This window comes from Mustela nivalis (assembly GCF_964662115.1).
Source record: "Mustela nivalis genome assembly, chromosome: 7".
In the NCBI taxonomy this organism is placed as follows: Eukaryota; Metazoa; Chordata; class Mammalia; order Carnivora; family Mustelidae; genus Mustela; species Mustela nivalis.
In genome coordinates, this window is record NC_139026.1 from 69,711,300 (window position 1) to 69,727,707 (window position 16,408).

At 35.0% G+C, this 16,408-nt stretch overlaps 1 protein-coding gene across 5 annotated transcripts in view; it reads right to left on the reverse strand.

Annotated features, from left to right (window-relative positions):
• FGFR1OP2 (FGFR1 oncogene partner 2) overlaps nt 1-16,408 on the reverse strand; it is a 30,617-nt gene that overhangs the window by 13,573 nt on the left and 636 nt on the right. For 3 of the 5 annotated variants that reach the window (XR_014313727.1, XM_082738564.1, XM_082738562.1), the window contains exon 2: nt 3-151. Coding sequence is in view for 4 of the 5 variants with exons in the window: in XM_082738564.1 (XP_082594690.1) it covers nt 3-137 (135 nt within the window). In the remaining variant the exon portion in view is untranslated. Of the gene's footprint in view, nt 1-2; nt 152-1,502; nt 1,583-16,408 lie in introns of all 5 variants that reach the window. The other 2 variants (XM_082738565.1, XM_082738563.1) reach the window with 1 other exon arrangement.

The window sequence follows — 16,408 nt, forward strand, 5'->3', positions numbered from 1 at the left end:
ACCTGCTTCATCGCTTCTACTCGCTTATTGAGAGCTGTGGTTTGCTCAATCAGAGATTCTGCTGCATCGTCATGATCTCTCAATCTTTCAACAAGAGCTTTGGCATCAGCTAGTGCCTTCTCGATTGTGCAACTCATTTCTAAAGGAAAACCTGTAAAATTAAAATCAAGATTCAAAACGAAGCCAGCATATCATCTTACTATTTTAGTTTCATGTTAACATAGATATGCTTAAATTACATTTGTTACAGGATTATTCACTGCACAGAAAAACACATAAGAACACTTGTGGTTTTGCTTCTGCTGGGATGGCCCAAGCTGGAAAGTGAATTTATAATACTAAAAAAATTAGAGCATATATAAATGATTTGCAGACATAATCAGAGCATATTTAGAGCTCCCTGAATTTATGGTGGGGGAAAAAGTACAAACCAAGTGAATATATTTTATATTATACAGAAATTGTGCTCTTCATGAGAGCACTCCCTTATCTTGTTATTTGTCAAAAAGATTACTTTATTAGTTCGTACTCTGAGGTCCATGTTTGTGAGTTGCTAACTATGAGATCTTTCCTAGCCTCTGCTTGGTCAGGTGACCTGAGACACTATTCACAATACATACTTACTGACCACCCATGGTGGTCTGTATGTGTCATGCTGTGTCAAAGTGTCCTTCTTTTGGAGGAACTACTTCTTGTATGAACTACTATAATCCTCACTCTTGCGCTTCCTTAGTAAACGGTTAAAAAAATATGACTTAGAATATCAGCCATTATGGGAAATTTTCAATACATTAAAATCAATAAATAATATTTTTAAGAGAAGCTCAAAAAATTAGGAGGCAAAATATGAAACACGAAATAGTTAGCTTCTTTCTTCACTTAGTATTCAGAGACCTCAAAATAAAATTGTAAATTTAAAATAATCTCTCTCAAAGACTTTAACCTTCTGAATCTTACTATCTTTGAATTTTTCTCTTTATACTAAGTTTTATCTTACCTTCTATATGAGCCATCCTTTCTTCAGAGCTTTCTCAAAAAGTAAAGTCAAATTACTAGTAAATTATTTTACTGAAGTAAAATTACTAGGCCAAAAGCCAAGTCTACAGATGTTAAATTAAAACTCTGTGATGGATCCAAGCCAAAGGCTATAATTAAGGATTTCACCAGCTTTAGGAAGACAGAAATTTGTTACAAAATGTAAGATTGTTAGATTCTACTATACTAGTTCAAACCTGAATAAGAGGATTTAATTAGAATAAGTTAAAATATATAGCTGCCAACTTAGAAAATACTCAATATATGACATTACCAGAGAGTTTTAAAAATTAAACAAGCTAGAAATTAATATAATTCTGGCTCTCCAGATAAAACAGCCAAAAGACCTGTCTTCTAAGATTTGAGAGATTTAGAAAAAGGTACTTGAAAAAACCATAAGCAAAGGGGTCATTAAAGTTACAGCTGTCCCATACTGGCTAAAACACAAAAGGACAACTATCCAATACCTGTCTAAGATGCTGCTCCAAGGAAGACACTGGATTCCAACAATGCCCTGTCCTTTCTCTTAACTTCCAAGGAGATATACCTAAAATTATAGATGGATAATAATACAGATTTCTTACTCATATGGGGCCACCATATCTCCCCATTAACCCCACTAGTATGACACACCAGATCCTTCAGAGTAAAATTTTGAAGTTATTTGATGCCCCCTCACCAAAAAGAAACAAAAACAAAAACAAAAAAACCAAAACTGGGAGGGGGAAGTGGGGGCAAATTGACTTGAAATGAGTAAATAAATAAAAATAAAGATACATTTGTCTTACAGTAAAGATAACTGGCTGTAACAAATAATGAAAGAAAATAATTTTAAAATTTTGAAAGTCTAGAGAAAACTGTAGAAGACTTTAAAGACATAAAGTTTATCTTGGCTTAAGAGAACAACTCAACTACTAAGAACCTCTAACAATCTCTGGTCCCAGCCTGTAAATAATATTATTGGGACCACTACCTGAAGAATACTTCTTTATGCTCTGTAACAAAACATCTACAAATATAATACACAGGATCTGTTTCCAAATAGAATACAATAAGGCTCCTACATATGATTAGATTATAGGTGATATAGACATTAAAGAACTATACTGTGCATAATTCGGTAAGCATTATGCATAATTCGGTCTCCTTCATCCCCCACCCGTAAAAAAGAGGGTAGAAGGAAAAAAAAAATTAGCTCCTAGATTCCTCTAGGCAAAAGAATCCAGAGACTGACAGATTAATTTGGAAGAGAGCCCTGAATCTAGATGGATTCTTCTTAGGTAATCCTGATTTTCTTTTTAAAATATGAAAAAGTTATGCTGTGTTCTGGGGATATTAACTTCATAACATGACACCAAAGAGCCACTGCTTATTAAATCCTATGCCTTAATTGAGTAGCTAAGATATCTTTTTTTCCCTCAGAGAAATCACAGACTTCAACTAAATTGGTTAAAGCATCTTCCGAACTTACCCTAGGGTCTTTAAACCTAATGTTGCAATGTTGCAAAGCCCTATTGCTAAAGGAAACCACTCTACATTTTCTACTAGTTGAATAATCATGAAATATTGTTACTTTCTGCTTTTCATATTACCATCCATTAGTGACACTCTTACTCCAACAACCAACCTACTGAACAAAATCTCATGATTGTGTTTCCATTCCGTAAATCAAGAACTGTCCAACCCACAAACAAAATTCATCCTCTAGGGATAAATCTTGACATTACTGCTTGTTAATAGGTTTCACAGTAAGCACAAAAAGTAACAATAACTGCAGTCACTCTGATAAAACTAATTTTGTTACTGGAATCCAAACTGATCCAGTAAGTTAACTGTGGTTGTCTAAGATAGAACAACTTGCTTTAAAAAAAAAAAAAAAAAAAGCAAATTTATATACTAAGAGCTGGATCATTTTTGGGATAATTCACTTCTTTGAAATACTGCAAAAAAAAAAAAGTTCCTCAGATATCCCTTAATAAACAATGAATACAATAACTATTTAATGGCTTGATACAACCTAAAGTAGCAGAGACACACAATAAAAAAAAAATACCATACAAGCTAGGATGCTATGTTTTAGTATATATAATATAATAATGGAACTGCCTTATACTATAAACAGATTTTTTAAAAAAATTTTATTTATTTATTTGACAAAGAAAGAGCGAGAGATGGAACACAAGCGGGGGAGAGGGATAGAAGAGGGAGAAGAAGGCTACCCATTGAGCAGGGAACCCAGAATGGGGCTCGATCCCAGGACCCTGGGATCATAACCTGAGCTGAAGGCAGACGCTTAACAACTAAGCTACCCAGGTGCCCTATGCGAGGGCCTCATATATAACAGTAAAATCATCAATCTATGGAGAAGTTCAAAGATTCCATCACAGACACACAAATCTGGCCTGATAAATTCCAAAAAGAAACATGGGATGATCAAGTTGTAAAATCCTGAGGATAAGAGCTGCCACAATCAGAATGGTAACTTGATAGCACCAGATGAAACCTCAAATGGACACTAGAAACTCCAGAAAACATTTCATTCCAGTAGGAAAAAAAACTGGCCACAATATTAGGAAAACTGATGGGAAAATTTTTTGGACAGCAGGGGATATGGCCAGTGCATGCTTTATTTGTAAATAATCTGGAAAAATTTAAAAGATGAAGTGAGGACTAGAACGATTCCTAAAGGATTTTTTTAACATCTCCTAGTGGATTTTATAGAGCTGTCCCTCTATGCTCTAGGAATATGTAACTTTCTTTAATATACTAGTATGTTTATGTTATGGACAGGTTGAAAAAGTCCTCCACTGAAAAGCCATAATAATTGCAATAATTAAAATACTACTATAGTTTGTATTTCCCACCAAAAACATTCTAACTTCTCAATCAAGTACTATGGAAATGTATTTAACTGGCACAGTTATATTTATGAATTTAAATTATGCAACACGGTTTCTTCCTCGGAAATCTTCTGTCTTCATCATTCCTAGTCCTCAAACAGGATAAACCCAAGGTCTAACTCACATACAACATTACCAAATTTCTGAAAACTAAATACAAAGAAAAATTCTTAAAACAGAGACAAACAACACTTATGAAGAACAAACAATCTGAAGGGTAGCTAGAAGCCAAACTGACTGAAATTGAAAGTGGAACAGTTAAAATGCAGAAAGAACAGAACTGTCACCCTAGAATGAAATTGAAAGTAGAACAGTTAAAATGCAGAAAGAACAGAAATGTCATCCCAGAATTCTATATCCAGCAAAAATATCCTTTATATATGAAGGTGAAATAAAAATCACTCCCAGAAGAAGAAAAAGAATTCATTTCTAACAGATTTGCTCTAAAGGAATTTCTTCAGAGAGAAGCAAAATGGTATCAGAAGGAAACTTAGAGCATTAGGAATAAAAGAAGAGTAACACAAAGAGGCAAATATAAACTATTCTTGAATGCTTTAAAATGTCTGATATTTGAAAATAACTGTAATTGCTGTCTGACAGAATTTTCAGTTTACATATACATAATATATAACTATGACATAAAGGTAGAAGGATAAATGTATCTATACAGTGATAAGATTTTAACTTGTCACCTGAAACTTTTATATGTCAACTGTAAGTAAAACAATTTTATATAAGTATATATATATATATATATATATATATATGTACATACATATAAGTATACACACACACACATACATAAATACATAATTCCTAGACAAACTCCTAAAGAACCTGTACAGAGATAATAGCCAAAACCACAATAGATGAATTAAAATAAAAAGTGTTCAATAACACAAAAGAATGAAAAGGAGGAAATAAAGGATCAAAATATTGAAGGAACAAATTACAAGATGTTGGACCTAAATCCAAACATATTATTACACTAAATGTAAATGTTCTAAACACACTAACTCTAAGATATATTATCAGAATGAATTAATTAAACAGGACCCAGAGAGGGACTAAGATGGTAGAGTAGGAAGATCTTCAGCTTACCCTGTCCCACAAACATACCAAGAAAATAGTCACATCTGTACAACTAACTGTAAAAATGACCTGAAGACTGGCAGAACACACCTTCACAGTTAATGGCAGAGATGAGGCTCTATTAGAAAAGGTAGGAGAGGTAGAGACTCATTGGGAACCAAACCCCTGGTGAGACAAACCACAAATGGGACAGATACCATAAGCATGGAGAATCTAGAGTATCAGACCCCACCTCAGACACTCCAAGCACCTCAGGCCCTGGGGCCTTCAGAAGACAAATCCCCTTAACATCTGGCTATGGAAACTAATGGGGCTTAACTTCTGAAATTCTTAAACAGTGGGGCGTACTTCTGGGGACTTTAAAAATCAGTGGGCTTAACAAAAGAGGTAGGAGGCAATAGGAAACTGAGTCCTTGCTCTTGAAGAGCCAGCTTAACAAATAATTCAGGCACAGAAGCAGCAGTTTGAAAAGCGCGTGGGGTATATGTGAAGGAGATTTATTTCCTAGTCTCAGAACATATGCTGGAGGAGCAAAGATCTTCAGGAGATTTCCCTAAAAGAAAAGTGATGGTGGGAGCCATTTCTCTTCCCCTCTCCTAGTCTGGATAGCTGGACACCTGCAGGAAATAGCACTAATACTTGCTAACACTACATGCCCTGCCCCCACATTCCTCTGCCACCTTCCTGTTCCACCCCACCCACCTTGGTAGGCATCCCTTCAAAGAGGTTCCTGCTCCTCCACATCTTGCAGGCAGCTCTGGCAGGGAATGATGCCATTCCAAAGAAACTCCTTCCTTGAGGAAGAGGCACCTAATCCTATAAACTAGCTTGCCCACAGTTCCAGGAGCCAAGTCTTTCAGCAGACTGTACAGAAAGAATGCTCTGCCATATGGCATGCCTGCAGCTTCAGCGAGAGGCAGACTGTAGATATCTACTCTGACTGCCAGTTCTGGCCCTCAACAAAAGCCTCTGTGGGCTCTGTAGGGAGAAAGCCCTTTCTTTCGATGTACCAACAGAGAGGCTAATTGCAGACAGCAGGCCCAACTGCTGACCCTGCCCACCTCTCAGCCAATCACAATCTCACACAGGCTCCCCAACAACTGAGGGACTAAATACTGTCCAGTGTCTCCACAGTAGGCAAAGCAGGTAAACATCAACTGGGCTGAAGGCAAACATGGCTCAGCCACAACAGGAGGGCACATATAGCCCACACAGGGGACACTGCTGGAATACCTGAACCTGGTGACCAGGGGACATTGTGCTACAGGGCACTACCTAACTCTTCTGCATAAGGTCATGAAGATACTAACTGAACTTGAGAAAAAACTGAATGAACTTATGAGAACTTCAACAAAGAGAAAATATAAAACAGAACCAGCAAGAAATAAAGAATTCAATAATGGAAACAAAAAACACACTAGAGGAAATCAACAGAGGATTAGAGGAGGCAGAAGAATGGGTTCAGCGATCTGGAAGACAGGGTAATGGAAAACAACCAAGCTGAACATCAAAAAGAAGAAAGAATTAAAAATGAGATTACATTAAGGGAACCCAGTGACACTATTGAGCATAATAACCTCTGCAATATAGAGATCCCAAAAGGAAGGAAAAAAAAGGGACAGAAAACCTATTTGAAGAACTAATAGCTGAACACTTCCTTAATCTGGAGAAGGAAAAAGACATCTAGATCCAGGAAGCACTGAGAAGCCCCAACAAGATTAGCTCAAGGAGGTGTACACGAAGACACGTAATGATTAAAATGGCTTAAAGTAATGATAGAGAATTTTAAAAGCAGCAAGAGAAAAGAAAGCAATTATATACAAAAGAAACCCTAGAAGGCTATCAGCTGATTTTTCAGCAGAAACTTTGCAGCCCAGAAGAGAGTGGCATGATATATTCAAAATGCTGAAAGGAGAAACTAGCAAAGTTATCACTGAGACTAGAAAGAAAGATAGTTTCCCAGACGAAAAAAGTTCAAGGAATTCATCACCACTAAACTAGCCTTACAAGGTATGCTAAAGTGAATTCTCTGAATGGAAAGAAAAGGCCCTTAGGAAAAAAAATTCACAGGTAAAAACAAAACTATAATAAAGGTAGTAGATAAATCACTTATAAAGCAAGTATGGAGGTTAAAACACAACAATAATAAAATCAATTATGTCTACAAAAATTTGGGGATACACAAAATAAAAAGATGTAAAATATGACATCATATACATAAAATGTGGAGGGGGAAGTACCAATTTAGTGCTTTTAGAATGTGTTTAAACTTAAGCAACCATAAACTAAATAATATAGACTGCTGTACATTTAAGTTATTATATATGAACCTAATGGTAACCACAAATCAAAACCTACACACACACACACATACACAAAAGAAGAAAAGAATCCAAGTCTAACAGTAAAGAAAGCCATCAAACCACAAGGGATAAGAGCAAGAGATGAAGAAAGAAATAGAGAAGAACTATAAAAATAACTAGGAAACAACAAAATGGCAATAACGCAAATACCTATCAGTAACTACTTTAAATATAAATAAACTGCTCCAATAAAAAACACAAGGTAGGGGCGCCTGGGTGGCTCAGTGGGTTAAAGCCTTCGGCTCAGGTCATGATCCCAGGGTCCTGGGATCAAGCACCACGTCAGGCTCTCTGCTCAGCGGGGAGCCTGCTTCCCTTCCTCTCTCTCTGCACGCCTCTCTGCCTACTTGTGTCTACTACTACTGTGTGTCCAATGGATAAATAAAATCTTAAAAAAAAAAAAAACCCAAAAAACACAAGGTAACTCAAAGGTTAAAAAAAAAAAAGCAAGACCCATTTAAATACTGCCTATAAGAGACTTACTTCAGACTTAAAGGCTTGTATAGACTGAAAAGGCTGGGAAAACATATACCATGCATATGGAAAAAAAAAAAAAAAAGAAAAAAGCCAGGTTGGCAATACTTTTATCAGACAAAATAGACTTTTTATTAGTTTTTTAAAAAGATTTTTAAGTAATCTCTAAACATGAAGCTTAAATTTACAACCCCAAGATCAAGAGTCTCATGCTCTACCAACTGAGCTAAGCAGGCACCCCAGACAAAACAGATTTTAAAGCACGGACTGTAGCAAGAAACAAAGAAAAGCAAGAATTTCATAACAATAAAAGGATCACTCCATCAAGAGGATATAACAAATGTAGATTAACTATGCATCCAATATATCGGCCCCCAAATACATAAAGCAATTATTAACAGACATAAAGGGAGAAATGAACAGTAATACAGTAATAGTAGGGGACTTTACCACCACATTTATGTCAGTGGATAGATCATCTAGACAGAAAGTCTACAAGGAAACAAAAGCTTTGCACAACATATTAGACCGGATGAACCTAATAAATATACATAACACTGGATCTCAAAACAGCAGAATACACATTCATTTCAAGTGCACATGCAACATTCTCCAGTACAGATCACATGTCAAGTGGTAAAACAAATCTCAATAAATCTGAAAGGACTGAAATCATACCATGCATCTTTTCCAAGCACAACAGCGAATGAAACTAGAAAAAATCTGGAAAGAACATAAATACATACAGGTTAACAACATACTACTAATGAATGTGTCAACCAAGAAACCAAAGAAATAAAAAAAAATACATGGAGACAAATGAAAATGAAAACAGAATGGCTCAAAATATTTGGGAAAAAGCAGAAGCAGTTCTAGGAGGGAAATTTATAGTTATACAGGCCTACCTTAAGAAACAAGAAAAATCTCAAATAAACAACCTAACTTTACACCTAAGAGAGTTAGAAAAAGAGCAAAGTCTGAAACTAGCAGAAGGAAATAATAAAGATTAGATCAGAAATAAGTGAAATAAAAGCTTAAAAAAAAAAAAAAAAGGAGAAGATCAAGGAAACCAGGCACTGGCTCGGTGAAAAGATCAACAAAGCTGATAAACCTTTAGATAGATTGATCAAGGAAAAAAAGGGGAATTACAAACACTAACCAAAGTTAGAGGGTTAATAAGCACAGGAAAAGATACTCAACATGATCAGCTATCAAAACCACAATGAGATGCTTCACACCCACCAGGATAGCTATAACAAGACAGATAATAAGAATTGGTTACAATGTAGAGAATTTTTTTCTCAATAATTGATAGAACTTCCACACTGAAAATCAGCAAGGATACAAAAGACATGAACAACCAACAACGAGGTGGATTAATATCAACAAGAGCAAAACACATTATTTTTAAGTGCAGATAGGTCATCACTAGGATATATCTTATCCTAGATAATAAAACAAACCTTAACAAATTTAAAAGAATTGCAATCATACAAATTATGTCCTGTGACCATAATGAAGTTAAACTAAAATAGGTAACCAAGAGATAAGAAAATCTCCAAACATCTGGAAATTAAAAAACACAAAAGTAATCCAGAAGTCAAAAAAGAAGTCTTTTTGGAAATCAGAGAATATTTTCATCTAAATAAACATGAAAATACAAGGTATCACAATTCTGTCTTGCATATATAGCAGTACTTTAAAGAAAATTTGTAGCATTAATTTCTTTTATTAGAAAATTTAAAAGATTTCAAATCAATCAATTACCTAAACCTCAAGCTTATGAAACCAGGAAAAAAGCAAATAAACTCCAAAGTAAACAGAAAGAAGGAAATAATAAAAGAGCAGAAATCAATGAAACTGAGAACAGGAAAGCAACAGAGAACCAATGAAACCAAAAGCTAATTCTTTGAAAAAGCAAATGAAGTGGATAAACCTTCAGCAAAACTGAAGGGGAAAAAAATAAAAAAGAGAAAATATGTAAAATAACCAATGTCAGGAATGAAAGAAGGGCTATCACTTCAGACTTCTAATTCATTAAAAGAATAAGTGAATACAATAGTAATTTTCATACACATGAATTGGATAATTTATTTATTTTTTTTAAAAAAGATTTTATTTATTTGACAGAGATCATAAGTAGGTAGAGAGGCAAGCAGAGAGAGAGAGGGGGGAAGCAGGCTCCCCACCGAGCAGATAGCTTGATGCGGGGCTCAATCCCAGGACTCTGGGATCATGACCTAAGCTGAAGGCAGAGGTTTTAACCCACTGAGCCACCCAGGCACCCCAGAATTGGATAATTTAGATGAAATGGATTAATTCTCTAAAAACCACAAACTGCATAGTCACAAAAGAGGAAATAGAGAATTATTAATAGTCCCATAACCATCAGGTATAGCAATTATAACTACTAATATCCTATAACTATTCTATAATAGTCCTAGAACTATTAAAGAAATTAAATTTGTAGTTAAAGATCTTCCACAAAAACGTCTCTATTTGGATGATTTCAATGGCAAATTCTACTGAACATAAAATAAATAATACAAATCTTGTACAACCTCTTCGAGAAAATAAAATACTTCCAAACTCCTAAAATGATACCAGCATTATTCTAAAACCAAAACCAGACACATTCCAGAGAGACAGAGAACCACAATGCAGTATCTCTCATAAACATAAAATGTAAAATATCCTCAAGAAAATATTAGCAACTCAAATTCAACAACATATAGAAAGAATAATACACAATGACCAAGTAGGGTTTATCCTAGAACTCAAGGCTGTTTCTATATTTCAATATTAATCAATGTAATCCATCATTAAAAAAAAAAAACAACAACCTACTTCATCATACTAATTGGTGCTTTTGGGGGGGGATCCCAACGACATCCTTTCGTAATAAAAATTCTCTAGAAATAGAAGGGGATTGCCTCAAAATAAGAAACAGCATCTTTAATATAGTCAACATCATACTTAAGTGAGACTGTATTCAAAAAATGAAATTTTGGGGTATAAAGATAATAAAACATATGTAGGATATGCACACTGATAGCTACAAAATGCTAATTAAGGAAACCAAAGAGGGTCTAAATAAATGGAGACACACTGTGTTAATAAATTGGAAGACTCAACATAGTACGGATGTCAATCTTCCATAACTCATCTACAGACTTAATGCAACTTCCAATCAAAATCACAGCAGGTCTTGCTGTAGAAATTGACGAGCTAATTCTAATATTTCTATGAAAATGCAAAGAGACTAGGATAGCCAAAAGAATTTTGAAATCAAAGTTGGAGAAATCACACCACCAAATTTTAGGACTTACTATAAAGTTACAGCAATCAAGACAGCATGGTATTGACAGAGACAGAAGAGAATAGAGGTCGGAAATAAGTCTAAAGAAACATGGTCCTTTGAAAAAGATGTACAGACACTTCACAGGGGAAAGGATGGTCTTTTTCTTTTCTTTTCTTTAAAGACTTTTTATTTATTCATTTGAGACAGAGAATGAGAGAGAGAGGTAGAGGGAAAGTGAGAAGCAGACTCCTCGCTGCGCCAGGACCAGACTCGACTAAGGGCTCAATCCCAGGACCTGTAGATAATGACCTGAGCTGAGCCCAAGGCAGAAACTTAACCATCTGAACCACCCAAATGCCCAGGAAAGGAAAGTCTTGTCAACAAATGGCTATATGCCAAAAAATTAACCCCAACATAATTCTTACACTTTATATAAAAATTAACTCGAAGTAGACCATAGACCTAAACGTAAAATGAAAAGCGGAGAAAATCTTTGTGACCTGTGATTAGGCAAAGATTTTTTTAGACAGGATATCAGAAGCTTGATTCATCAAAATAAATAAATATATAAATAAATAAATAAAACAAACTAGACTTCATCAAAACTAGAAACTTTTTAAAAAAAACCCAGAAACTTTTGCTCTGGGAAAGGTATTTTAAGACAATCTGAAAAGACAAGCTACAGACTGGAAGGCAAAATTTGCATATCACATATATCACAAAGGACTTTATCTAGAATACATAAAAAACTCTCAGAACTAACATTAAGAAAATCATCCAATTTTTAAAATGAGCAAAAGACTTTAACACTTAACTAAAAAGATATAAAGGTGGCAAATAAGCACATGAAAATAGCATCATTAGCTATTAGGGATATGCAGTTAGAACAAGGAGATCCACTATACCCCTATTAAGGTGGCTAAAATAAGAAGTACCGACATTTCAAGTGCTGCAAGGATACAGTATGACTGCAACTGCCATACAATGCTGGTGACAATGGAAAATGATATGGGTATTTCAGAAAATGGTTCGGCAGCTTCTTATCAAATTAAATATCTAGAGCTAGATATGGTCTTTATGACCTCGCAATACTACTTTGGGCATTTACTGTAGAGAAATGAGTGGAAAAGCAAACTGTAGTACAGCAATACATGGAATGTGATACTGATACAGACAACAATATAGATGAATCTCAAGGGCATTAATGCTGAGTGAAAGAAGATAGTTTCAAAATGTTACATATTGTTTCCATTTACCTGGCACTGCCAAAAAGACAAAACTATAATGTACTTCCTGTCCCCAAGGTTTTGCCTTTGTCATTAATTCATCTGGTTGTTATTTGCATGTATGGTAAAAGGAAGCTATCTACTTATATTTCCTTTGTTTTATGGGGACAACTAGTTGCCTTGGTCTCATTTATTGTATAGTACATTTTTCCAGAACTGAATTTTTTCCTATTGAAATATATTTGACATATAACATTATGTAAGTTTAAGGTGTACAACATATTGATTTGGTATTTATATATTATAATATGATTGCCATTGTAATGATAATTGGCATCTCTATTATGTCACATTATTTCTTTCTTATGGTTGGAATATCCCCACTCATTTTAATGCCACACGTGTTTTCTCAATAAATAGATGGGTATGTTTTTGAGCACTCTATTCTACCTCTGGGTCTTTTTTATCTATCTCCACATCAATACTATGTTGCCTCAACTGTTATAGTAGTAAAATACACCCTTACTATCTGGCATGGCAAGTAACCCTCTTCTCTTTCAAAATTGTTTACTTATTCTTAGCTTTCTCTTAAACCTAACTCAATCCAAATGGACCTCTGGGGCACCTGGGTGGCTCAGTTGGTTAAGTGCTGGACTCCAGATTTCCCTCCAGGGCACCTGGATGGTAACTCTTGATTTCTGGCTCAGGTCATGACCTCAGGGTTATGAGATTGAGCCCTGCATCAGGCTGGGGTGAAGCCTGCTTAAGAGTCTTTCTCTCCTTCATCCTCTGCCCTTCTCTTCCTCTAAGAAATAATTGGAAAACAACAACAACAAAGCCAAATGGACCTCCAGAGCACTCTAGATCAAACTGCTAGGTATTAATTTTAATGAATTCAAATTGTTGGTAGATTTCTAAACCCAAGGAATACCACCTTATATTCTTTTGGTCAACAGGACAAGTGTTATTCCCATTTCATCAATAAGGAAATAGACTCTGGGATCCCAAATGTAAGGAGCTGAATGGCAGCACATGCAGCAAGGAAGGAACCACGCTAGCACCAGAAATAGAATTTCTGATCCTGAGTCTAGCACCATACTTAGAAGCCTTCGTGGATCCTCAGGACCATTTACCTGTAGCTATGTAAAAACCATCTGTCTCCCTGGGTGAAAAAACAAATTCCTTGACCTGCTTCACCAATGGGATTTCCAAAATATTAGAAAAACTGTTTATCAAGCCAGCAACAGAAAATAAAAGGGGGTGTAAATGAAGAAAATATTAAAAAAACCCACCAAATTCCAAATATTTTCCTTTATAATTAATAAAAACCTACCATCCACTTTAAATAGGCATCACAGTTAATTATAAAATCAATTAATGTTTACTGACAGGTTTTTTGAAGTTAAAATTAACACCCACTTTTAAAAATCTTCTCTAGATTGCATAATGAAATACTGTCAAAATAAACTATATTTAAAATTTGCTTTATAACTATAAAAATATACCTATTTAGAAAAAGGAATTCTAAATATCAGGTAATTGAAAGCATAATTCTGTTAACACTTCAGAAAGATAGTGACACAGAGTTTCTAAGAATCTGCATGCTCATTTCCTGTATGTGAAACAACAGAAAAGTTTAAAATATTTTATAACATGCATTTACTTTGCCAACTTTTTTGAAAATCATTGTTTTCTCTCCCCTTTTTGGCCAGTAAGTGGAGTGGGAAGAAGACTGCTTTCCAAACTCTTTAACGATTGTTAAATATTTAAAAATAAACTCCAGTAAAAAAAGGGAGTATTTTCCATTTATCTGCCTATTTTTACAGTGCTTGTCATAACTGGTCACGGTGCACTCACATTGTTTTCTATATGTAGGTAAATTATAGGTGAAATTTTTCTAAAGTAGGTTTTCCCCTGCCTGTACTAGCCATATTCTCGCCCACTTTGCCACCCAAAGATATCGGCAGACTCCTGGCAAAGGATTCAGAACATTCTGCTGCTTATAAAAGAGAAACCACCACCCACTCAAGACAGCAACTGCCAGCTGTTTAGTTTTACATTTTGGTCAAGAAAAATGTAAAGAATTTCAAGTCACTCTTCTTTCTCTTTTAACCACAAATCTACTATCCCATAGCTGGACATACACAGAAATTATGACTGATGGTTATGACTGGTGACTACTGATACACCACAGATTTGTCTTTAAATATTAACAACCACGTTTAGTTAAAAAATTTTATTGGACTGTTTAGGCAGGTACTGCAAATATTAATTAGTAGATGATATTAACAGATACATATTGAGGGGCGCCTGGGTGGCTCTGTCAGTTAAGTGTTTGCTTTTGGCTTAGTTTGTGATCCTGGGGTCCTGGGATGGAGCCCCACATTGGGCTCCCTGCTCATTGGGGAGTCTGCTTCTTTACCTCTCTCTCTCTCAGATAAATAAATTAAAAAAAAATTTTTTTAAAGATACATAAGGAAACAGAAAAATAAAAAGGCATAGTTATGGCTTTCTTAGAAACTTTTAATCTAAAGAAATCAAGAATGTATGTAAATTACATATGTAATTAAACATCTTATACAGACAATATATTATTGTATTTGAGAGCGCAGAAAATTTGCACAATCTTTGAAAATGATGGGAACAACATGTTTGGAGCTTTATGAAGAAGCTAAATTTTTAAAGTTGGAAAGATAGAATTTAAAAGGACACAGGAGAACTTTTTTTTTTTTTTTTTACCTTAGAATTGTAGCTAAATATAAGTTGCCTATACTTATAGATTCAAACAGGTATGACAGGTCAAGGAACTAACCTAATCTAAACCAGTTATTTATAATCTATGGGCCAAGGAGCCATTGGAAGAGTTACATGGATGTACACACACCAAATATGATCTTTAGTCTAAAATATTTTTCTCACATATATAAATATTTCTCTATTTTTCAAATACAGACAGATACTAGTATAATAAAATATAAAATGATTTAAAAGCAGTTTTTTCCCATTATGCATAATCTCAATTAACAAATACTAAAAATACAATTACTTGTGTTGGGGTACAGAGTTTCTCATTTTCAAAACAGGTCAGGGGACTTTAGCTAACATACAATGTTCCTTCTGGCTCTAAAATTCTGTGATTTTTTAAAAGCACTAAGGACTCCTATTATGAATATTTAGAACTACTGCATTATAAATATGTATACATATTTACAAATGTATATACAAATGATGCCTATTATGTATATACAAATAATGCTTGCTATCCCCTAAACACTGGACTAGCTTTTGTTACAAAGATGAACAAGCCAGGATTCCAGACTTAATCTCAAATTGACACAAGAGACAGACACATGAACAAATTATACAGCCTAATAGATACTCCAGAAGAATCATTTCAAGTGCTCTGGGAGCACCAATGGAATTATTGATATCAACTGGGGGAGTCTGAGAAGACAAGAATCTATGAATTGGGTCTAGATGGGTGAAGAGTGGGGTAGAGAGAAAGAGTAAGCATTCTAGACAGATGATACAGCACAAAGGCACAGAGCTGTGAAAGTGCATGACAAGTTTGGGCAGCCAGTTCTGGTTTGGTTGCATATTAAGGTATTTGGAGGAAAAGCAAGAAGAAACTAAAATATAAAATGAACTGGAACAGATAGTTAAAGATCCTGAAGCATATCATGCTTACCAATTAAGACTGAACTCCATTAGGCATAGAGTTAGGGGAAAAGTTTAAGGAAAGGAGTGATATAAACATTTTAGGATGATATCTCTATGGAGGGATGATGGTGGAGAAACCAGTGTGTGTGTGTGTGTTGGGGGGGGGGGTCGGGCAACTGCAATAATTCTGGTGAAAGAAGGAATAATATAGAGCAGAGCGAGTGGAAATGCAGAATCCAGGATAAAGGTTTCCATTGGGACAGGAGAATAGATACTGGTACCATTATCAGAAATGGGATACGGAAGAAAAGCAGGAGAACAGCAGCATTCCCTGGAAGGCAGTTTCAAGAAAGAGGG